The following is a 25249-nucleotide window of genomic DNA, read 5'->3' as shown; positions in this document are numbered from 1 at the left end:
CTTAAATTCATGCACACCTCGGTGGGCATTGCGGTGCTTGGCCCTCCTAATTTTAATACGCTACACAAATTACGTAAATACATAGTTCACATAATAATATTAGACACGATCAAATATGATATGCATCTAACGATTAGTAATTTCAAAATCCATATTATTTTCTTCTAAACAGGACACTTTCAAGAAAAAAACAGGGATCATCCTCGTCGTCGTCTTTCAAGATTACCGAAGGCCACAGAATAAGGACAGAAAATCAATATTTTAAAGCAATCGGCTTCAAAACAGCGACAGTTTAAATCATTTCTAATTCATGGCCGAATGGGCTTTTAGGTCCGTCCCTGATCCCGTGGTTTCGATGCCCCCAGTTTTACTTTATAATTGGCTTTAAAGGGGTTATGACTCGAAAATTAAACGGATAAATTATTCTCGAAATGAGATGCTCATTGGGTACTCAGTATATACACTAAGTTACGCGATATTTAGAGCTCCGGTAACTGCAATATTCAATTTACGAATTTATATCATTTTCCTCTGGCGACCAGAAAACACTGCCCAAGTTAGTCACACCATGGTGTCCATAAACCACGTGATCATTAATCGCTCTCTCATTCTAGGCGCCCCCATCATCGCCCAAGCTCTCCTCGCCGCGGTACGATAAAAACCGCTCACGCAACTCGGCAACCCGAACGCTATTCTCGCTCTCGCCCACGGCCCGTTCACCTTCCACCCTGCATGCGCCTGCGAGATATTCCTAAACGACGGTGACCATGGCGAGTTCGTCCGTAACTCTCCGTCGCTGGAGCTGGTCGCCAGCTGGTCGTAGTCAAAATGAACAGGTTCCCACATCTCTTGATAGCAATCACCCTTATCGCTGCTGCGGTCAATGTCGAACACTCTGACAAGGCAAGCGATGCCGAAGACGTAATCGTCACGGACCGCAGGTTCAAAACGTGGAAGGTAAACGAGGAAGCTGAGGCTCGAGATGCCAAGACAGCCAAGTCTGTGAGTGCGTGCAAGGAGACACCGCAATGGAGGCTGACTACGTAGCCAGCCTCCAGCTTCGCCCGAATCCGCCCCCCCCCCCCCGAGGGACCCGCATATAAATCGATTTATCCACGAAACTATCGCGCCATTTTCAAAACAAATTTATCAGGATTATAGGAACATACAATGGGTCCTAGAAGTATAGTTATCACATATTTTATTTTTGGCATGTCAAACCTCTTTAATAAAAAAATTCCTTTTTGGCCATTGGACCCTATTTATATATTTATTGTTTATAGGTTTAAACCTCTCATGCCATTTGGCGGTGCCGGTTGAGACACACATTTTAATTTCTTTAGATGCGGAGCATCTCTTGCTCGGGTCTATGTCCCGCGGCGTCGTAGTCCGCACTCACACTACGCATGCGCAACTCTGCTCCTTCCCTCTCTTCAACAGCTGCGCGTTACTCTCTCCGCTCTCTCTCTCTACCAGCTGCGTGCACTTCGCGTGCGTTCGCTTCTACTCACACCGCGCGCGCATGCGCAACTCTCCTCCTCTAGTCTCCTCTCCTTCAAGTGTGAATATAAGCAGCGGTAGCGCGCTGCGCGCGTTCAGTTCACCGCTGTTGACTCCACTTCACTCCGTTCTTCCGATGAAGTGTGATGGAAGCAACAGTCCCGTCAGTTAGTGGGTTTGCGCAAGCAAGCGTCAGCACCACCGCACAAACTAACAGCAACGCTACGTCCACTGAAGACAAAGCTGCGCAGCGAAAGGCACGCGACGCTGAGCGCAAACGCTTGAAGCGAGCGGCAGACCCTGAACTACGGCAACGAGAAGCGGCGTCCATTCGTCAACGTCGAGCGGCGGATGCTGAACTACGACAACGTGAAGCAGCGGCGGTTCGAGAACGTCGAGCAGCAGAACCTGAGGTTCGGGACCGTGAAGTTCAACGTAGACGTACGAAGCGAGCGGCGGAACCCGACCTTCGAGAACGCGAAGCCGCGTTGGTTCGTGAACGTCGAGCAGCAGAACCTGAGGTTCGCGACCGTGAAGTTCAACAACGTTACTAACACCGTTAATAACACCGTTAATAACGCTCCGCGATGCTCCGCATCACCCCATAATTCCCCTCGGGAAGATGGTGTAATTTTTTTTTTTTAATTTCTGCTTTCATTTAGAAATTATAAATTGTAAATTGTCTTTGACTCGGTGGCGAATGAGGGCGGACGTGTAACTAGGGTAGCCATATAAACACACGCTGACAGTTGTTCGTAGAAAAAAAAAAAGAAAAAGAAAAGGAAGCGGCTCCTTGTAAAGCCAGTTGTTGCGCGAGCAGTGTGGCGCGAATCGATGTTTCCGAGTTGGCCGAGTCCGCGGTCCTAACACGGACCTTCCCGGACCAGGAAAAAAACGACAATAGAACGGATTTAAAATCTCGATAACTGCGGTACGTATATCAGGTGCGCGGACACAGTTTATGACGTCTGCCCACGTGATACACAACCTTTCACAGGTCCCCGGACGTTCTTGTGGTCCGCGGGGAAGCTCTAGAGTTTTGCATGCTTTCTTCGCCTGGAACAAGGCAGATTTTGAACCGCAGAAAAGTTTACGCCACCGGTTTTGTAAAAACGTGTCCGGGGACATGTCCGCCGTGTGAACAGAATTTTATCGTACAACCAGATCAAATCCTTATCCTGGAAATCGTCATGCGCCATTGAGGTGAGAGTATCACTAAACTTGCTCAAAGTTTCAGATATTGACGGCGTGGCGGGGAACCGCGCTCCACGGCCAATGAGATTGCCATTTCAGCCAATTACGACGCCGAAGAGCAAATTACGAAGCAATAACCTTGTATACCTAATAGCCAAGAGAGCGTTACTGAAACTACCAAGCACTCTGTTTTCTATTGAACTTTGCATTGGGAAAGTTGCTTGTTTATGGTGTTCGACTTTACTGCGCACTCGCAAAACTCTCGCTCAAGCTACGGAAACCGTACCAGATCTGTGTCTCGCTAAATAAGATATGTGATGGACGCTAACCGTCCAGGGAACGAACTGCGGTGCCAAAGCAGTTGGACACATAGTAATCGTTTAAAATGATGGATTCTTCTTCTACCTTTCGTGACGTCATTGCCTTGCGAACAAGTTCTATGGTGGTTGTAATTCGCATGCTAGAAGATTGAAATCATTTTGTTTAGAAACCAACCATGCCAACACCGCCAAAATCGAATTTCTTACATTACTCCTATTTCTGTCAATGAGAAAACATTTGCTGGCGTCATATTTAGCGTTCGTCGAATCGTGCAAAGCCGACCACAGCTGCGCTTTCGATCCCGCACGTCGCCAATAGGAAGTATTCACTGGACGCCATATTTGTGGGTGCTGTTTAGAGCGCATGCTCAGAACGAGCTCACATCAATAGGCTGCTAAGAGCGGCACTCTTGATGGTGCGGAATGCACTTTGTAAAAGAACTGTGGAAGCTCGCCATCAGCACGCGGTCAGCAGTCGCGCACACAGCTATGGCCGCCAGTGAATACTCCCTATAGACTAATGCGGTCTGTGCAGCAGAGTTTTATTGGCGACGTGCTCGACCAAAGCGTCGCTCTGGTCGGCCTGCCGCGATTGGCTGAATACTGACTATGACGTCAGCGAGGGATTTCCCATCGACGTAAATAACAGAAATGTAACAACTTTAATCTTGACGGTGTTGGCGGTGTTGCTTTGAGAGCGGTAAGATTTCGAGCTTCCAGCATGCTAATAACAAACACCATCGAACTTGTTGTTCGCGAGGTAATGACGTCGCGAGAGGACACCATAGGAGGGCGCCATCAAAACATCTCGTCGCTAATAGCCAGCGAGGGATATTAGGGAGTTTTAGAATAACGTGCGCAATTTTAGGGCACGCTAGCGCTAAATTTAGCGCTTGTATTAGCGCACGCGACGCGAGAGAGTTTTAGAATAGCGTTTCTCCGTCGCGACGCAAAAGCCCAAGTATCTCTAGGGTGCCACGATGTGCGTCTGTCATAGGGTGAAGACACCCATTGTTGTATTGAAAACTGCCTGCGTGTGCCAAATGGGCCTTAAAATGGCGCCAAACCACCGGGCGGAGCTAAGCGCTCGCTCCGAACGAGATCGAAGCGCGTGCATTCTGGGCACACAAATGGCCGAGATGGCATCACACTAAGACAGACGTGGCAAAAGTGTATGAAGGCACCCCAAGCAACTCACGCTTGCGACGCCACCAAGATACAGTAACAATTTTTGTTTCACACATGAAATGCTGTAACATTAGAAAAAAAGCAAGTTTTTTTGGTTTAGAGTAGCATTTCACATTTGTTTAAACGTGAGAATGCGACGCCTGCGGTTGACCGGTCGTGTCCGCTTGCGTCGCCTTGGCAAGAGAACTCTCGTGTACTGAACTTCGCACGTAGTACCTTCGCCGAGAAATGTTCGTGCACTCTTAGAAAAAAGGGTCAGTATAGTCCTCCCTAAAGGGGTATTCACACGAGGGAGAAATCCCGGGGATTTCTCCCCGGCACGCGCATCCCACGACGAAAACGTCAGGCTTTACCTTGTGCAAAAGCCACGCGTTTTTATCTCGTGATGCGCGCGTGCCGGGGAGAAATCCCCGGGATTTCTCCCTCGTGTGAATACCCCTTAAAGGGAGGAACGCTCTTGACACATATGTTCTTTCAGAAGGGAGAAACTTTCGTCCCTTAAGCAGGGGAGCAAAAGTTCCTCCGTCGACTGCATCTCATTATGGCGGCCACGAATCGAGCAAATCGAGCTCGAGAAGGCTTAACGAGAACGCTTAGTCTATTGTACGAAGCGAGAGAAGCACCAAATAAAAACGTAACACGAGCTTTCCGCGAACTGTATTTATTTCCGAAGTTTCTTTACCCCTGCAGGTAAAGAAACTTGCGTTTCGAATGTAGGCAGTCACTCAGTCTTCTCATCGTCAGCACTGCGACGTTCAACGGAGACAACCGGCACCCAGTTCGCGCACTTTATGTCTTACCTTTGCTATTCCTCGAGCCACGTTTCCTTCGTCAACCGTTGCGTCAACCGCACATCACGGAGGAGTGAAAACCATTCGCCCGCAAAACCAAAAGCCGCTCTGAAGAAAAAGCAAATCCGAAGCAACCTCTTGGCTTATTTCAGCACGGTAACACGAAATTATGGCGTAGCCGCGTAGCGTAAAAGGATGTTAAATCGCTTGCCACCAGATGACAGGGTCAAGCAGAGTAATCGCGAGTAGCTAGGCTAGGTGGCGCTAGGTACCGTCCAATTCATGTTTTAAAAAAACTTTTTATTTTTTTACGCCACAATTGCGTTTCCTTTTCTTCGGGAATCCCTAACACATGTAGACACGTTACGCACACTACAAGCATCAGGTGAACATATATTGAGCGCATATACGGGCATCGCACATACAAATATCAATACAACAGCACACTACCCCGATCACTACTCCCGAGCCCTGCGTTTCCGTCTTTTATACTGGTCGTTTTGAACGTACGGAATTTTTCGGTGACTCCCTAAGCAATAAAAAATATTCCGAACATGTTAATTTTTTTCCAGCAATGTCATACATCTGAAACTACTTTTAATGGCTCAGGCGATGAATCTCTTATTAAAAAGAAAACGCTCGATCATGCCGTAATTATTTGAAAGCCAATAAATCGAGCCGCTCTAATGTGGTTCGAAGCCATGAGTTTGTTTTCCCGCACGGCCCTTCGTAGCCAGTATTTATATTGTAGTGTTTGTTTTTCTATTTGTGCTGTTCGCTCACGGCTGCAATTGCCATCTTGAATTAATCCTTGTAGAGCGGATATTCACTCAGCTGGAAGTGATGTTTCACGGGCAGAGAAATCGCTTTTCGATCAACTTGAATGCAGTCAAAGCCGCGACTTGCGGCAACTGTTAAGTGTACCGAGCTACGCCGTTGCGAGCTCGAAAACGTCCAGCGCTCATCCCAGCGCGACACTTGAGGGCAGTTTCTACAGGAACCGTAACATATTTAAACAGTAAAATAAAGGATAGCGTTTTTTTCTTCGATTTTACCTTTTTTTTTATGCTAAACTTCCATTGTAAATATACGTACTTTCCGTCATAGGTACTTTCGTACTGTTCAGTCTTTTCTCCAGAGCGCAATCGCTCTCGGGGACCGACAGTCACATTGGCCACTGTACGATAGGAGCTCACCGTTCAGACCAGCGTTCCAACATGGCTATCCACACGTCGATCGACTGCACCTAATCCCTCAAGTGGTTTTAAACTCTTTAATGTAAAGCGGAATGTCATCCTGCGACACCCCGCCCCCTCCATTCACGGCCCGACCAGCGGCATCAATGCCCGTCAGTTTACGTCATCTCATCTTGTTGTTACACCACTGATACGCGAACACAGTCACATCGGCGATAATTCCAGTCTTCTGTTCACAACCCACAACACTGCCATCACGATGTCGCTGGCACGCAGAAATACAGAACCACGTTGACGATGTTGCTAACACGCAGAAATACAGAATCACGCTGAATGCCGGTTGGCACTCGGCACGGGACAACAGAACCGAACTCAGCACGGAAGGCAGCCGGCAGGAAAACCTGCCTGCCTTGGACGCAGTTCCCGCGATTTCCATAACGTCGAAAACGTCGACACAGTTCCTCGTGGTTTCGCTGCTGTAGTTCCGCGTGTGTCCCGCAAATCGGAGACGGCCGTCTTACCCAGTGTATGTAGGGCTGCTGGCACTGCTCCGGAACTTCGCTGCTTTTAGCGGCTTCGTTAGCTCGTTTGATAAAATTAGTGGTAAAAACGTCAATGCAACCGAAATGTTCTGCACGTTTGGACTAGAAGACGGAATTACAGGCGGCCTTCGCTGCCGCTGAAGCTCAATTACCTCAACATTAATTTATTAAACAACGTGCGCGATGTGCTCGAAAAACGAAACCGAAAGAAGATGAGTCGGGAGGGCGAAAGCTTTCTCCGGTCTGCCTGGAGAAGGAGGAAAACGTCTCGGTGAATAATAAGGACTTTATTTTCTTTTCATCGGTATAGGGTTTGTTTATGTGTGTTTTGGTAAAGAAATATTAAAAAAAAACTTGACAAAAAAAAAAGGCCCGCTCCTCTGAGGATCGAACCTTTGACCACTTGGTCTGTAGCGCGATGTTTTACCCCTGCGCCAACTCAACAATTTTTTTTTTATCTTTATTACAGCATACACAACACAAACACGTTCAGGCTAAGCGTACAGTCTTTTGATTAGCACATATCAATTAATACGTTGGGGGCTCTTTAGGAGTCTCTCACACATCCCAACCCACTCAGGAACAGTATCCTGATGTGCATAGGTGCTACGTATTTCAGTCACAAATTCTATAAAGTATGCCTCAACCGGTCGCGGATTAAGGTCCGCATGCCTCACCGCCATCCGCGAACACCAGATGCTGTACAGGCCAATTAACATTATAAGGTCGTACGGTACAAGTTCCTGTGAAGCAATCGGAAGAAAACGGATCGAATGTGCTGTTATTTTTAAGTCTTTTTTTAAGGTTCTCTGCAACACGTCCCAAAACAACAGGGCATCCCAACAGAAAATAAACACGTGCTCTATAGTTTCGGGAGCTTTGCACAGCAAGCAATTAGTGGTCCAAGGAACAAAAATACCTTTCTCGTGAAGCCACACTTTCACGGGGAGCGTCGAGGTATGAAGTTTGAAAAAAAAGCTTTTGGCACGTGGCTGGATTGCCATTCTCTTGACGCGACAAAGAACATCCTGACCGGTTTCCTGGTTGTACAGTGCACGATACAAAGGCTCCGGGAAAAGGTTGTCATACAGGGCGTTGGACAAAGATTTTCTAGTTATGCAAGACAAATATTCTCTGGAATAGCGCACCGCCAAAAAACGGTATCCTTCAACAACCTCCTTTAGAAATCCAACAATTCTTGTTGACTGCTCGCCATGACTCGAGACCAAAAAGGAAGGCAAGTGCCCGGCCAGTTTCGTCTGAAACACCGCGCGCATGAAAGGCTGTTCAGTATCCCGTAGGAAAATGAATCGCGGCACGAGCTGCCGGACAAACAAATGCGATAAACCTAATCCCCCTAAAGGAATACGGCGGAAGAGGTTATTTCTTCTCATTGGCTCCCAGTTTGATTTCCAGATAAATGTGGCACATATTCTATGAACTTTCCTCATTACACTTTGAGCACAGTGCAACACCTGAAACACATACATGAGCCTAGCAAGAAGAAATATGTTGCAGGCCGTTGCTCTAGCAAAAATTGATAAGTCGCGGTTTGGCCACCGTGATACCCGCTTTTTTAATTCAGCTGTGGCTTCGGACCAGTAAACACTTGGATTACGCATGTGCTGGAGTGGTACACCGAGGTACTTCGTAGGTGTTGAGCTCCACTTGATCCCTTCAAACTCTGAGGGCTTTGTGGCCCATGTACCATGCCAAAAGCCTGCGCATTTTTCTAAATTTACAGCCGCACCGGTAATTTCGCAAAAGTGTTTAACTAAATCAATAACGCTGCTTACACTTCTTTTTGTCTTTGCAAAAAACTGCTACATCATCAGCATAAGCCAATACCTTGACTTCTATGGAGTTAAGCGTAAATCCGTGAACGTTTCTGTTGTTAGCAACGCTCAAGCAGAGAGGCTCAAGATAAAGCGCAAATAATAAAGGCGAGAGTGGGCAACCCTGACGTACTGAGGACATTACAGGGATGCTGCAAGTTACGCTACGGTTTACAATTAGTCGCGTAGAACAGCCACTATATGCCATTCGTACGCCTTCATAAATAACATCTCCAATGTTGATGTGCCGCAAAATGGCCCAAAGAAATTTATGGCGTACGCGGTCAAATGCCTTTTCTAAATCAATCTGAAGCATGGCAATCTGATTTTCTTCTTCTGTACAACATTCTAAAATGCTTCTGGCTACGTGAACGTTCGTTTGGATCGTCCTGCCCTTTATGCCACACGTTTGGTGGTCACCCACCAATTCGCAAATTACGTGCTGTAGCCTTCCATTGAGTATTTTGGCTAATATCTTATAATCTACATTACATAGACTTATTGGTCGATAACCTTCTACACGTCGTAGCTTGTCGGCGTCCTCTGATTTTGGAACTAGCACAGTGTGCGTTCTAGAAAAAGATAGCGGTAATGATTTTCTTTTATAAGATTCCTCTATGACAGCGAGAAGAATGGGAGCGAGTGCTTTTCTGAATTTCTTGTAAAAGCTTGAACAAATCCCGTCTGGGCCTGGAGTTTTACCACCGGGCAGGTCGCCTATTGCCTTTTCGACTTCCTCCAGGCTTATGGGTCCCTCCAGCCTTTCCTTTGTCTCGTCATCTATTCTCGGCATAAAAGACAGCAGTTCGTCAATTTTGTCTTCTTGTCGTTCTGGTGTGAGCTCGAAAAGTCGTCGATAATGGTCCACAAAGGCATCCTCAATGCTTGCTCTGTCTGTAGCTATAGTACCATTTCTCTCTATTTCGAGGATTTCTTTCGACAAAGCATACCTTCTTTCTGCTATCAAGGCCTGTTTAGTGGGTTGCTCACCACAGAGAAACCGCTGTGTCCTCGAGCGTATCACAGCGCCTTCGTATCGCTCTTTCTGGAATTTCTCGAGACGTGATTTGACATTCGCGATATCCTTTGTTCCCCAACCAGGGCATTCACATTCAGCTTCGCACAAGGTGCGTAAATCCTTCTGCAGTTTTCGTTCTTCTGCCCGAGCGTAGAACTTCAGCGTGCTTGATCTCTCGATTGCTGACATTTTTACTTGCTCTTTGAACCGCTCCCATCGTTCCAATGAACATGTCTCGTTCTGCTCTGTTATTTTCCTTAACAGGTCATGTACTGTAGCTACAAATGTTTTGTCTTTAAGCAGACTGGTGTTGAGCTTCCACAACCGCCAATTAAACTTTGCCTTGGGAATTTTGTTTTCTCCAATTGCGACCTTTACGAGGCAGTGGTCACTAAAAAACACTGGTTTTACACAATAAGAGCTAATGTTATGTACAATGTCAGCAGAAACATAAACACGATCAAGGCGTGCGTGCGAAGATTCTTGAAAGTGCGTAAATTGAATTTTTTTAGTTCCCCTCGATATGTGGAAAACATCTTCCATATTGTTTTCTGCTATTATTTCACTCAGATGATTTGCACTAGCATCGTTATTACGCGTTATTGGAAATCTATCACCTGCATTGCATACACAATTATAGTCACCTAGTAATAGTGGTCCGATTTGATTTGATGTAGTGTGACATATCGTGGAAGAACAAGGTTCGCTCACTGGCTTTACACGGGGCATAGACACAAATAATTCGCCACTGTGCATCAAACAAATTAAAGTCACATATTATAAAACGTCCATGAGCATCGGTGATGAGACTTACATCAGAGAGGGGGACAGATTTCTTAAGGAACAAAAAACAGCCTCCTGCCGTGCCAACTGCATGCGTTACACATACTTCGTACGAAGTAAGAAAGGGTTGTAGCGCCTTCGTAACTTGCTCTTCCTCCGACATTTTTGTTTCTTGTATGGCTAAAAAGTCTACTTGCTCTTCGTGAAGCAAACGTAATAGCTGATACTGTTTACTAGTAGAATTTAAACCTTTAATATTGAGTGTACCCAACGTTAAGCAATTAGTAGAAAAATTGGGAAATTTGGATGCAAACATTATTGGGGCGGAGGAGGAGGTTTGTAATAAACTGCGATTTACAACAAATTCACGCAAAACTTACATAATTCATAGCTGTGGCGACAAGCCCGAGTAAATATTCAAATAAAGTAAAGAACTGTCGGTAACTGTTCTCTATGTGAACACAACCACCTACTGCGAGGTTTGCTCTCGTTGGCCATCCGGTGGAGCTCGGGGCTTGCGTTTCTTTCTTCCTTGTGGCTTGCTCCAGTCAGGCCCTTCAAGGTCGGGGTCTTCCTCCTCGACGCGATCTAGCGGTCGCTTGGAGGGATCCGAGCTGTCGCCCATTTCCGAGTCCACTTCAGTGGCATCGTCAAAGGAGAGGTCGTTCCGGTAGACAGTCTTCTGTTGCTGGCTTTTTGAGGAGCCTGGAGCGGCCTTGACGATGTCTGTGCCGTTTCCGACGCAGGCAGCTGTCTTGTCAGCTTCGAGAATCGATGCGGTGGTGTCTTCGTCTTGCGATGCGTCTCGTTTGTCAGCCCCTGAAGGTGCTTGGGTATGGGTGGTGGTTGGGTGCCCAGAGCCGTCTTCGATTTTCGAAGCTTCAAATTCATCGATGAAGAATTCAGAGTTGTCCTCCTCGGGAGCCGGTCGCATTACAGTGGCGTACGTCCGGATGCAATCCTCTTGCTCATGACCAAAACGATGGCACTTGTCACAGCGAGGGACGCGACATTCTCGGCGGATGTGGCCTGTTCTCTTACATCGAAGGCAGAGAGGCGCTCTTCCGGGGACAAGAACGAGAACGTTGCTGCCGAACAGACGCAGCTGGTGCGGGAGGTTTTCCTTGGTTACGCCTTCCTTTAGGTTCATTCTCACCAGCCTTGTCGTCGTCTGAACATTCTGGAAGCCTTCTGCCCTCCATGTGTCGCGGGATATTTCGTTGATTTTTCCATAAGGCTCTAGGGCCCTCCGCACTGTGTCGTCGCTTATGTGAATTGGTATCCAGTGCAGCCGTATTCGTACCTCGCACTCATCGGGATCGATGAGCAGGCACCTTTCTTCTTTCACCACAAGTTCCTTGGCTTCCAGAATTTTTCGCTTCGCTGTCAGGGAGTTGAACGTGAAGAGCCAAACATGGTTCATCTGGTACGCGCCGGCTCCAATGAGGTCGTTTAGAACGCCGTGGCGTTCCATTTCTCCTCGAAAATCGTCAATCTTGTACGGGCGTCCGGTGATGTCGCAATGAGCGAATACGGAGTTCAAAACTTCAGTACCTGTAGGCAGTGACGGCAGAACCACTCGGTAGGTATCCTGGGACATTTCAGCAGATGAACCACGGCCGGTGAAAGCCGTTGCAGACGCTCCACGGGAGCTCATTTTTTTGCGACCGTTTCGAACGGCGTCACGCGCTTCTCTCCCGCGCCAACTCAACAAGTAGGAACTTGTCCTCCTCTATTCATCCCAAATGCCGTTCCTCCCTGCTCTGGGCAACTTGTCCGCAACAAGGAGGAACAGTCCCTGTTGCTACCTTTCTCCTCCTTTTTTTCTTAGAGTGTGCGTCGCAAGCATCAAGTTGCCGGTGATCGTCGCCAAACTGAGTACAATGTCGTCCCGTATTAAAAAAAAAACAAAAAAACCTTCGCGAGGATGCCGCCGACGTCGCACTCACGACGCCGCCAAAGCTGCCGCCGACATAATCCTGGAAGCCGCCATTTTTTTTTAACTTTGGTCGCCTTGGCTTTAGCCAACTTGTCATCACGAATCCTCCTTGGAGAAGCGCAAATGCTCTTTGCGTACGCACGCTATTTCCGAGAAATAGCGCACGCTAAAATTGCGCACGCAAAGCGCAAAACCTGATTTGCGTTCGGAGCATGCGCAGTGGCGACGACGCTTTTCTTTGCGTACGCAAAGCTTTAGCGTGCGCTATTCTAAAACTCCCTATTCTAGGGAGAAGCTAATCCTCACGATAAATCGTAGAATTATCTAAAACGTTAATAAACTTCTTAGTGACTGTAAACATTTGGTTCCACTTAGAAACATATTGTCCGTCATCAGACACCTCTAAATAAGTAAATATTAGACAACATAGCGTGCGCGTAGGGAGCGCGGTGGTGAGCTGAAGTTACCACTCGTGCTAAGGGCTCAAGACATTTGGTGTAAAAACGCGCCCGTGAGGCTCTTCCGTCTGTTATCATCCGTGTGTTCGTGTCTCCAGCCTCGCTTATATTGTACGGGTGGTATCTTTAGTGCACTGCAGCGCTTTCCGCGTCTCAAAAGCTGAGAAATTTACTAATTTACAGGTATTCCATGAGGCTCAGCAAAATTGTAATTGGAACCTTGTGTTTACATTCACCAATTAAAAAGTAATTACATTTTGTAGTGAATTGTCGGACTCCCGTAACGACTGCCTCCCTATATTATGTTCGTCTGGTGGCATAACTCAACTGCGCACACCGTTGCCTGCACAAAACGCATTATTGTACCATTTACGTTTTTTTTTTTTAAATAAATCGGTTAAGCCTAAACAACATTCAATAACTTCATAAGCTAAGATCAATGCGCCATCTCTCGAAGATCAGAATTTAAAGTCCCCTCTAAATTATGGCATTCAGAAGAATCACTTCAGAATAATTTCACAGACAACTGGCCTGCTTTGTGTTTAAAACATTCTTGACAGCGCAGCAAATAGTGTTTGAATGTAGGAAAAACTCGGAATAAGTTATGTGACGAGCGCCCGCCGTCTTTCGCAGTAATTGTTGTGTTCTTCATCCCGATGGTGTGCCTGAACGTGAAAGCCTCATCCAGTTGTAATTTCCTCAGTAGTGTTTACAAGAATCGTCGGTCAAGTCAAGGACGCTACAGGCCTCTCCTAAAGCCACATTTCACGCCGCTATTTCCTCTTTCCCAAGAAACTGCGAGGTATCGCAATTTGCATAGAAGAAACGGCGAACAGCAAGCGGTCATTTACGATCTGAGAGACGTTACGTCGAGACCCAGTGAGAAGTGTGACAAACTGTGAAGTCAGAAATCGAATAGCGATGGTGATAAGAACGGCATCTAGACTGGCGAGAGAAGTAAGTTAAAAGTACAACTACATTGCGTCTTTGCGAGACCCTAGGACAATCGGCTGGGGATACACAGAGAACTTGAGGTTTGTGCTGCCAGTGATCTTCGGCTACCTCTACGTGGTTAAGAGAGCCGGTCCAAGATGGATGGCGAACCGGAAGCCCTACAACCTCAAGTGGGCCATCATGGCCTATAACTTGTTCCAGGTGATCGCGAACGCTTTCTTCTTCGTGCGGTACATCCGTCACACGTACCTCGGTGAAAACTACAGTGTGTTCTGTCAAGGACTGGACTACTCCAACACTGAAAACGAGATACGCATCCTGGAAACTTCCTGGCTTTACCTTTTTGTGCGCATCGCCGACTTTATGGATACCTTCTTCTTCATTGCGACGAAGAAGGTCTCTCATATTACGTTTCTTCACGTCATTCACCACTTCCTCGTTGTCCTCAATGGCTGGGTGTACCTCACCTTCGGATGTAGCGGTCACCTGATCATGGTTCTGTGTTTCAACACACTCGTCCACGTCGTGATGTACGGCTACTACTTTCTCTCATCACTTGGACCGAGAATTGCGAAGTTCCTCTGGTGGAAGAAGTACCTCACGGGGCTGCAGATCTTCCAGATCGTCTTCCTCACGCTGCATTCGTGTATTCCCCTCGTGTACGATTGTGGTTTCCCCAAAGCACTTATTATGCTCGCCATTCCACAAGCCTTGATGGGGCTCGGACTCTTCATTAACTTCTACGTTCAGTCGTACACCAAAACGGGGAAACCAGACCTTTGCGTTTCTCAAACAGGGAAAGAGAAATAAAAGACAAAACATTTGTGTAGATCGTTTGTGCACATGGCCGCGAAGTTAGTCTTGAATGCTGTAGCATTGAAGATCTACACGTTCTGATTTCTCATATTGAAAATAATGTCGTCCTTTTTAGTGTCATCTTTTTCTCGGTTTCATCTGACGATGGACCGTAACGAGCTTCAGCAGCCACCCCGGCCGGGCCAACGCTCTGAGTTTATCACGTAACTTCGTATCCCGCACTTCGCTGCCCATCTGTTAAGTCAACGGGTAGTCACGCGGCATGCGATTGAATAAAATTGCTTTTAGTGTCTCTTGCTGTTCATTGTAAGGAGACAGAAGCATAGAGCTTCCAAGGGTCAAATGTTACAATTTAGTTTCGCCTACATTATTACTAAAAAAAACCAACACCCAATTCAAAAATCAATCGATATCAGTCAGTCAGTGCTTCCCAATAGACAGCCGAATTTACTTGGCTGTGCGTCGAGCGTCTCTGATTGGCCGATAAGCACAGTCTGACTGACAGCCTGAGTGCACTTGTCGGCTTTTTGATAGTACAATTGGCAGCAGTAAAATGCCGTTAAGATTCCTTGGTGGCGGTCCTGAGTGTACATTAAGGCTATATGTCTGCACATCAGGAACCCTTGACGTGCAAACAGACAAACCGACAGGTGATATAATGTTTGATGGTGTGAGCGTACGACTCTTCCGTAGAACAATATTATTTCGGAAAAATAGAAGTTTGCGCATGCACGAGCAAATGGTTTCGGAACACAAGGGAAGCCGCTAATATTAGAGATAAAGCAAGGGGGGTTGTGAAGAACCCCGATCTGAAACAACGTTGACTACACAAACGCTTTTGGTCACGGTGAATTCTTCGCTCATCGTCACTTTGACCGCTCATCTTCTCGATCATGTCTGCGCGCTATGCATACGTTTTGGAAGCGTTCGTCCTCGATCAAACCCGGTTCATCGTGAGTGTGGATTAGATTAGAAACTTCGACGGACGATTTGAGGACGGCAAATTATATTAAGTTTGTTGGGCCAGGGAACAGAAATGACGCTTCCACGATGCAGAAATATTTTATATGGCAGATTAGTGGAACCTTAGTACAACGATTCATATATAAAAGCTGTGCGTAAATAATATTATAGGGGGGCGCATGGCAGCCAATGCATTCTTTAGAATAGCGTGATCGTTGTCCAAACCTAGCGATACGATATACCTACAGTACCCGGGCTTTGTCCGGGAGGTTTACATTGATAGCACTGGCTTAGGCTACTGGGCCTTATTGCTGCGGTGCAGTATCTTGATATTATTGTATTGTTGATATTATTATTATTATACGCTCGCGCTCACTTTCCAGTGAGCGCGAGCGTAGTCCAGATCCGGTTAGATTGCACGAAAAAACGTGCAAACGAGTTGCATGTTTGCCCGTGCAAGCGCGCTCAAACGATCAGCTTCGACAGCATCGGACGTTTTTTATAAAGTGGGGTGTGGGTTCCTGTACGGAAATGTCAGATCTAGGGTGCCTCAATGTCCTTCTGTTTAGGGTGATGCCACCCTTTGTAGTACCACATGCCGACAGCACGCGCTCACGGGAAGAATACAAAGAAATCGACGAAAACAAAATGTCGCCATAGCACAGTCAGCGCCACACGCGCGTGCAGGGACACGCTCTTTCACACGCTTCTGAACAAAAAATAAAAATAAACGTGTGTGACAAAATGGCGAGATGCCACCACCCTAAGCAAAGCGCACATGAAGGCACCCTAGTCAGATCCATGTCAGATTCCGTCTTGTCCAGTGTCAACCAGACGGCTATGACTTCAATCTGCGCTCGATCAGAGGCCCCCGCTTTCCAATGGGGCCGGATTCACTATACGGCTTCGACGGTTCCGGTCGATTCAAAACTATTCCGGTAAAGGATTTCCAATCGACGTAAATAACAGAAATGTAAGAACTTTAATCTTGACGGTGTTGGCAGTATTGCTTTGAGAGCGGTAAGATTTCGAGCTTCCAGCATGCTAATAACAAACACCATAGAACTTGTTGTTCGCGAGTTAATGACGTCGCGAGAGGACACCATAGGAGGGCGCCATCAAAACATCTCGTCGCTAATAGGGAGCTCCGAAGTATGACCGAAAATAAAGGTTTTCTCTCTCTCTCTCTCTCTCGCTAATAGCCAGTGAGAGATATTATAGGGAGCAGCTAATCCTCACAATAAATCGTACAGTTAACTAAAACGTTAATAAACTTCTTAGTGAAAGTAAACATTTGGTTCCACTTAGAAATATTGTGCGTCATCAGACACCTCTAAATAAGTAGATATTAGACAAATATATTGTGCGCGTAGGGAGCGCGGTGGTGAGCTGAAGTTATCACTCGTGCAAAGGGCTCAGGTCATTCCGTTTAGAAACGCGCCCGTGAGGCTCTTCCGCCTGTTATCATCCGTGTTTTCGTGCCTCCAGCCTCGCTTATATTGTACGGGTGATATCTTTAGTGCACTGCAGCGCTTTCCGCGTCTCAAAAGTTGAAAAATTTACTAATTTAGTGGTATTCCATGAGGCTCAGCAAAATTGTAATTGGAACCTTGTGTTCCAATTACACCAATTAGAAAGTAATTACTTTTTGTTGGAATTGTCGGACTTCCGGTAACGTCTGTCTCCCTATATTATGTTCGCCTGGTGGCATAACTCACCTGCACACAATGTTGCCTGCACAGAACGCATTATAGTACCTTTAACGTTTTTTTTTTAATAAAACGGTTAAGCCTTTAAAAAATTTAATAACGTCATAGGCTAAGATCAATGCGCCATCTCTCGAAGATCAGAATTTAAAGCCCCCTATAAAGTATGGCATTCAGAAGAATCAGTTCAGAATAATTTCACAGACAGCTGGGCCGGTTTGCTTATCTTGCGGCCGCGGCCGCGGCTGCGGCCAAGAGGGATTTTTATGTCACGTGACCAGCTCCATGGGAACGAGGAAGTACCGAGCGTCAACCTTGCCTAGCGTCCCTGCCTAATGGCGGAGAAATCCGTATCGCTTCAAGCACAAAAGCCTAATTTCGCTCGCAGAGACTGACTGCAGGAACTGGAGTCCAATTGACCGCCCCTTTATACTGTAGGAGCGGCAGATAAAGTTACGGCCAGGGAGGATAAATAGGAGCCAAAATAAAGAAAAAACCACGCGAGATAAGGGCGGTGTCAGCATATTCATATACCTCCACCAGCGCCGGCGGCTCGCGTACGTTCTTCCGGTCCTGCACTGTTCTAGACTTAGAGTTAACAGGTTTAACAGGATTTTTGCAACGTTTATTTGGAATTCAACGTACGAGCCCATGCGGAGATCAAACCTCTTCCGACGAACGGAGGACGGCGGCCTAGGTCTTCGGCATACCTTTGTTAGGCAGCTCATGGCGAGATGGAAATTTTATCGAACACCACAGCACCCGTTTCTAGAAACGTGTAAAACATATTTCTTATCAAAGTACACAGGAACAGCAGGAAATACAGAGTCATCGAACAAAACGATCACTTTACGCGGCTTCTACAAAGAGGTAGCAGACACCATTGATTTCCTGAGAGCACGGTTTACCGGTGACTTTTGAGAGACATGTTCCAAGATGAAGTTACTTAAATGTCTACTAACTTCCTTGTTTCTAGATCCACTGTACCGATTGGGTGTATTTGCTGTTCCCCTTAACTGCAACACTGATGTTTCAAAAAGAGTCAAACGCTTGACCATTCCACCGAAGTGCAGGTCGTTCTTTTTTCGTTTTCACTCGCGTACAATACCTGTAAAAGAGTGGCGGGAGTCACGGGGTTTTGACGTGTTTTGGAGCACAAACTGCAGGCTCTGCAAAACAACTGAGACATTCACTCATGCATTTGTGCTCTGTGTGGATGCAATCTTTTTCTGGGACGTTTTCAAGACGACAGTGATAAAAGACTTTGAAGTCGAAGAAAGTAATTTCCGTTACCTACATTTTGGAGACCAGTTAGATACGGTTCTCGACACATTAGTTGCGCTAGGTTTATATAGCCTGTGGAAGACAAGGAAAGTAGATGCGGACGGAGGGGTTGCCAAACCGTCTTGGGTGAACTTTAAGAATATTGCCACATTCGTTTGTCAGAGCATGCTAGCGTGCTGCGAAGATAATGAAGAATGGAAACAAGCCCTAGAAGGCATCGGTCGTTCACCTGACATCATATGAGTCTGTGTCACAAGACCAGGATTTTATCACTTTTTGGCCCTCTTTGCCAACTCCCTGTACAGGAAAACTGAAGTGTGCTGTACATCCTTTGTTTCCAACTGTTTCCGAGCTTTCTAATATTTCTAGTAACACTCTCCTTGTATAGGTTGACAACCGTTTAATTCTTTTGTTTCTTTGACGCTTTGTACATAATGTAAATTGTATATAGTGGTCTCGTTCTGGTAAATAAACACAAAAGTGTTGATTTACTCATGTAAATAAACACTTTTGAAAAAAAAAAAAAAACCTTTTGCTGTGGTCGAGAGGTTAGAGCGCCGGTACTTGTCGGTCCAACGTGAAATTTCCGGGTTCAAATCACGCTAGAAACTTCTTTTTTTTTTTTTCTTGTATTTTGAGCGTGTCTCACTTTTTAACTGTGATCCTTTTTACAAATCATCCACTTGCACTACTCCGCTTACACGGTTTTTACTGTTAGTCCCACCTGTTCAATCGAAACACCGGGGAAAAAAATATCAAGGCAAGTTAACGCGCTAATACAATCGTTTCATAACGTTCATTAAAAGGAAATCAAGGTAACAGCATCGGTATGGCTTCCACACAAACGGAGCCGAAACAAACATCCTTTCCCCAGCAACTACAATTTTATGTGTTTTTAAATATACAACGCTCTTGCTACGACTGCTTTCAATAACAGGAGACGCCTATTTAGTACTAATAAAAACTGCAATTGTGACAATTAAAAAAAACAAAAAACTTCCCCCAAAATAAGCAAAGAGAAAAAAAAGACTAGCAGCCATGGATGCATTGATTGAACGAAATCCTACAGGCAAGGAAGCAAATCAAACGTCTGAGAAAGCAGTAAAACCGAAATAAGAAAGATCATACCTTTACATGCATGGAATGTGATAAAAGGTATATTTTTACTCTTTACATTTTGCTGTGGCAATCGTTTTGTAATATTAACACAATTCATGTTGAATTTTAGTTAGAATAGTAGAGGATTACAACCGAATGCAAAAATGAATCAAGTGTCGACATCGCAAACCATGTCTCTGACACAAACACCTAAAATGACTTTGGACCAACAAATGGAATTAATTAGAGCAGTCGGAAAACGGAAACAACAAATTCTAAAGAAATTAAGCAGCACAGTTGCCTGCCGAACGAAGAGACGGGCATGGGAAGATATTGTCAACTTTCTGCGGAGTGTACGGCAGATGCAGGAGGCGTGGCGGAAGTTAGCAAAGAAAGCCAGAGACATGTATGCGCTCTTCCGAGGTCATGAACAACGAACTGGTGAGTTAGAACTACCCGCCCAATAATTTTATAGAGCTCATATGGCCTTGTCTACATTCTTATTTGGAGTGCAGTCAAATATAAGAAAAAAAAAAAAGACAGAGTTTCTGGCGCGATTTGAACCCGGCACTTTCACGCCACGACGTCAAGTACCGGCGCTCTAACCTCTCGACCACAGCAGAAGGCGCGAGCCGCCGGCGCCTGGCGGAGGTATATAAAGATACTGCCATCGCTTTTATCTCGCGTGTTTTTTTTTCTTTTATTTTGGCTCATATTTACCCTCCCTGGCCGCAACTTTACCCTCCGCTCCTACAGTATAAAGGGGCGGTCGATTGGACTCCATTTGATAGCCCCTGCAGTCAGTTTCTGCGAGCGAAATTAGGCTTTTGTGCTTGAAGCGATGCGGATTTCTCCGCCATTAGGCAGGGACGCTAGGTACTTCCTTGTCCCCATGGAGCTGGTCACGTGACAGAAAAATCCCTCTTGGCCGCAGCCGCGGCCGCGTCCGCAAGATGAGCAAACAGGCCCTATCTCCTTTCTATTCAAAACAGGCTTGACAGCGCAGCAAATAGTGTTTTAATGTAGGAAATACCCGGAATAAATTATGTGACGAACGCCCGCCGTCTTGCGCAGTAATCGTTCTGTTCTTCATCCCGATGGTGTGCCTGAACGTGCAAGCCTCATCGAGTTGTAATTTCCTCAGTAGTGTTTACACATATCGTTGGTCAAGTCAATGACGCTACAGGCCTCTCCTAAAGCCACATTTCACGCCGCTATTTCCTCTTTCCCAAGAAACTGCGAGGTATCGCAATTTGCATAAAAGAAACGGCGAACAGCTGGCGGTCATTTATAATCTGAGAGACGTTACATCGAGACCCAGTGAGAAGTGCGACAAACTGTGAAGTCAGAAATCACTGCATCTGCCTTACTGGCGAAGAGCGATGATGATAACAACGGCATCTAGACTGGCGAGAGAAGTAAGTGAGAAATACAACTACATTGCGTCTTTGCGGGACCCTAGGACGATCGGCTGGGGATACACAGAGGACTTGAGGTTTGTGTTGCCAGTGATCTTGGGCTACCTCTACGTGGTCAAGAGAGCCGGTCCAAGATGGATGGCGAACCGAAAGCCCTACAACCTCAAGTGGGCCATCATGGCTTATAACTTGTTCCAGGTGATCGCGAACGCTTTCTTCTTCGTGCGGTACATGCGTCACACGTACCTCGGTGGAAACTACAGTGTGTTCTGTCAAGGACTGGACTACTCCAACAGTGAAAACGAGATACGCATCCTGGAAACTGTATGGTTGTACATTTTTGTGCGCATCGCCGACTTCATGGATACCTTCTTCTTCATTGCGACGAAGAAGTTCTCTCATATTACGTTTCTTCACGTCATTCACCACTTCCTTGTTGTGCTCAATGGCTGGGTCTACCTCACCTTCGGATGTAGCGGTCACCTGATCATGGTTCTTTGTTTCAACACGCTCGTCCACGTCGTGATGTACGGCTACTACTTCCTCTCATCACTTGGACCGAGAATTGCGAAGTTGCTCTGGTGGAAGAAGTACCTCACGGGGCTGCAGATCTTTCAGATCGTCTTCCTCACGCTGCATTCGTGTATTCCCCTCGTGTACGATTGTGGTTTCCCCAAAGCACTTATTATGCTCGCCATTCCACAATCCTTGATGGGGCTCGGACTCTTCATTAACTTCTACGTTCAGTCGTACACCAAAACGGGGAAACCAGACCTTTGCATTTCTCAAGCAGGGAAAGAGAAATAAAAGACAAAACATTTGTGTAGATCGTTTGTGCACATGGCCGCGAAGTTAGTCTTGAATGCTATACGCTCCGTGCGGGAACTATAGGGGGCGCTTTGAAAAACGCGCGCCGCGCCGCTAACGGAGGAGCTGGCGTTCGACAGTGAGGAGCGCTCAGCAGCCTGCGGCCCCTTTTCGCATGCCAAGCTGTGGCGACGGAAGCGCGCACGGACGAAACTTTTGCTTTTTGAGCCGATACGTTGAGGGTGACGTTGCATGAGTGCTGGGGCAGAAGGGCATTTAGCTGTTTTCCACTTCTTATATATTAAGTTTAAGAGAGCAGGTCTGAAAGTTATGTTTCTAACGAATAAATAAATAAAGCTGTGCGGGATATCCAATATTGGACCCAGAATGTTGTGTTATAGCGGGCTGTGCAAAGTGCAGATTTGGGCACACAGGTGCTTGGACTTGACAGTAACATGACACAGCACTTATATCAAAAAGAGGTGGCATATGGAAACCAGGTGGAAATTTGGTATGGGCGGCGTAGCGGAACTGGTTTTGACCATGAAATGGTTGTCAAAAGAATATCACTGGTCGTGGGAGGTGGAGATCTTACAGGTAGGGACTAGTGGACGTACCGTCCAATTGAAACGAATTTACGAAAGGCGGTTCCAAAGCTGAGAAAACAAAGCTGTCGGCCAACACATGGTTTGGCCGTCAAGTGCTTTTGCGGTCAGCTGTTGTGTAATAACCTGTTGTGCGTGGTGCTAATTTTTGGCCCACAGGTACTTTGACATGACCGTAACTTGACACAACACTTATACCAAAATAAAGTTGGCATAGCGAAACCAGGTGGAAATTTAGTTTGGGCGGCGTAACTAAATGGGAACTGGTTTTGACCGTCAAAGGCTGTCAAGATAATACCACTCATCGTGGGGGGTGCACACTTTACATGTAGGAGGAAACCAGTGGACGGTACTTCCAGTTCGAACCACTTTGCAATAGGTGGCTCTAAAGCCGAGAAAAAAAAAATGTTGTCTACAGAACTCGGGGTGTCAACGTTTCCACATCCAAAAGGAGGCTGGTCAAGAAAGAAAGCACACCACATAAACTTCCATACTCAAACTTCACTTCACTTCACTTTATTACCTTAAAGACCCCCCATCAGGGGGTATTACATAAGGGGTGGGTACACATGGATCAGTTCTTGGGTGCCGTAAATATTCAGAGGGAGATATGAGATGCTACATTGTCCATGAAAGTTGATGGGCAGGTGACGGCAGCGATGTTGTGGGAAAGGCCGTTCCAGTCTGAGGCTGCTCGGGGAAAAAATGAGGAAAAAAATGTGACAGTACGGGCGCGTGGGCGTGCCACTTGGAGCGGATGACCAGTGCGTTGAGAGATACGTGCCGGCGGTATGATGTAAGGCGTGGAACCAAGCGGAGAATAATAGAACTTGTGAAACAAGGAAAGCGTGGTGATGCGACGACGGGTAGAGAGGCTAGGCAAGCCTGATTCTGCTTTCAGGGAGGATATGCTGACGTTATATGAATACGAGGAATGAATGAATCTAGTAGCGCAATGTTGAACTGCGTCAAGTGCGTTTATGAGATATACTTGGTGCGGGCTCCAGATTGCGGACGCATTATCCAGCTTTGACCTGATAAGTGATTTGTAGGCGAGTGATTTCACATGCTGGGGGACGTGACGGAGGTGACGTTTTAAGAATCCAAATGTTTTGTTTGCAGATGAGATAACATTAGTATCATGCGTGCGCCAGGATAGATCGTTGCACAGAGTGACGCCGAGGTATTTATATGACTCTACGGTTTCTACAGGTATGTTAGCGATAGCGTAAGGGAAGAGAAGGGGATTACGGCGGCGATGAAAGGACACGAGTTTGCATTTATCAATGTTTAGCTTCATAATCCAGTCGTCACACCATTCTTGTACGTGGTTAAGGTCATCTTGGAGAGATTGTTGATCAGAAATGTTAGTCACGGAGCGATAGATAACACAATCGTCAGCAAACATACGGATATGACCAGGCACACGAAGCGGTAAGTCGTTAATGTATATTAGGAACAAGAGGGGACCAAGGACGGATCCTTGGGGGACGCCTGATGTAACTGGAAGTGAATGAGAGGACTGGTTGTTAACAGGAACAGACTGAGAGCGATTGTTCAGGAATTCTTTAATCCAATGTGAGATGTCAGAGTTTAAATTTAACTTAGATAGTTTTAGAAGCAAACGTTTATGCGGTACTTTAACGAGTGCTTTTGCGAAGTCCAGGAAAATCACGTCAGTCTGTAGGTTAGAATCAAGATTAGCATGCAGATCATGAAGGAAAATAGCCGTAGATTCTCCAGTGATTCCGAGTTTCATTGTTATTTTCATTAGATTCATATTTGTCACTTTTTTTACCGTTCGAATCTGTCTTCATGAGGTACAGATTGCATGCCATACTTGTCCGGAAATATCATCGACACGTACGGTGGGGACGACACTTTTTTGGAGGACATTCCTCCAACGAAATTGGCACTGCATACCCGCGAGTGTGGGATGGCATTTCAGTTCGTCCCATCGGCGCTAACACATGTAGGTGTTACTGCTACGAAAACAAACGCAGAGCGCAAAGCGGCAGCGTAGAATATGTCAGCCGTGCCGACACAATGGCAGACATGATCCAGAGACCAATTTTCTCGCGTCGTACGGCACGGGTCCGTCGTTGTGGCTGTCCCACAAAACATCGGCGAGGTGAAAAACTGTGAAACTTTGTCCCCACGAGATACGACGCATAACTATTGAAGCACTTAATGACGCAGCACAGGCTGCGTCATTAAGTGCTTCATGCTGTGAACCCAGCGCAACCGCACCGCTCCGACTTCAATGCGTACCAACGTACGCGGCGTGGTTTCGGTTTCGTTTTCTCTGAGGCTCTCACTCCCTACCTTCGGTGCCGGCCGCGCGGCGGCGCGCCAGTCGCGTCGCACGGAGTGTATAGCATTGAAGATATGCACCTCCTGGTTTTCCATATTGATAATAATGTCGTCCTTTTTAGTATCATCTTTTTCTCGGTTTCATCTGGCGACGGACCGTAACGAGCTTCAGCAGCCACCCCGGCCAGACCAGCGCTCTGAGTTTATAAAGCGACTTCGTATCCCGCACGTCGCTGCCCATCTGGTAAATCAACGGGCAGTCACGTGGCATGTGACTGGCTAAAATCGCTTTTAGCGTCTCTAGCTGTTCATTGTAAGGTGACAGAAGCTATAGAGCTTCCACGGGTCAAATATTACAATTTAGTTTCGCCTACATTAATACTAAAATAACCAACACCCGATCATGGCCAGCTTTCTGAGACACGCTGTTTTAGTTCCCGATTCTCACGACACATGGCGTGCCAACCTTGAGCAAGACAAAACCCCTCGATGTGTTTGCGTTTTTTTTTTCTCGCAAGTAT

General features: G+C 46.4%; 2 protein-coding genes and 1 pseudogene across 2 annotated transcripts; 2 read left to right on the top strand and 1 right to left on the bottom strand.

Moving 5' to 3' along the window:
- Window positions 1–10803: 10803 nt before the first annotated feature.
- On the bottom strand, window positions 10804–11568 carry LOC120848457 (the record flags this gene model as incomplete). The annotated part of the gene is made up of 1 exon (XM_040220438.3): window positions 10804–11568. A coding segment is annotated over one exon (732 nt), but the record flags the coding sequence as incomplete, so codon positions are not given.
- Window positions 11569–13685: 2117 nt separating this feature from the next.
- Window positions 13686–14528, top strand: LOC8042321 (annotated as a pseudogene).
- A 6442-nt stretch (window positions 14529–20970) lies between these two features.
- LOC115333214 (elongation of very long chain fatty acids protein AAEL008004-like) lies at window positions 20971–21810 on the top strand. The gene has a single exon (XM_029995855.3). The coding sequence runs from the start codon at window positions 20971–20973 to the stop codon at window positions 21808–21810; it is 840 nt and encodes a 279-aa protein (XP_029851715.3).
- The last annotated feature ends 3439 nt before the right edge of the window (window positions 21811–25249 follow it).

Source organism: Ixodes scapularis, unplaced genomic scaffold, assembly GCF_016920785.2.
Source record: "Ixodes scapularis isolate PalLabHiFi unplaced genomic scaffold, ASM1692078v2 PGA_scaffold3__209_contigs__length_174095766, whole genome shotgun sequence".
NCBI lineage: Eukaryota > Metazoa > Arthropoda > Arachnida > Ixodida > Ixodidae > Ixodes > Ixodes scapularis.
Note: the sequence above shows the minus strand (reverse complement) of the source record. Positions and strands in the feature narration are given on the sequence as shown.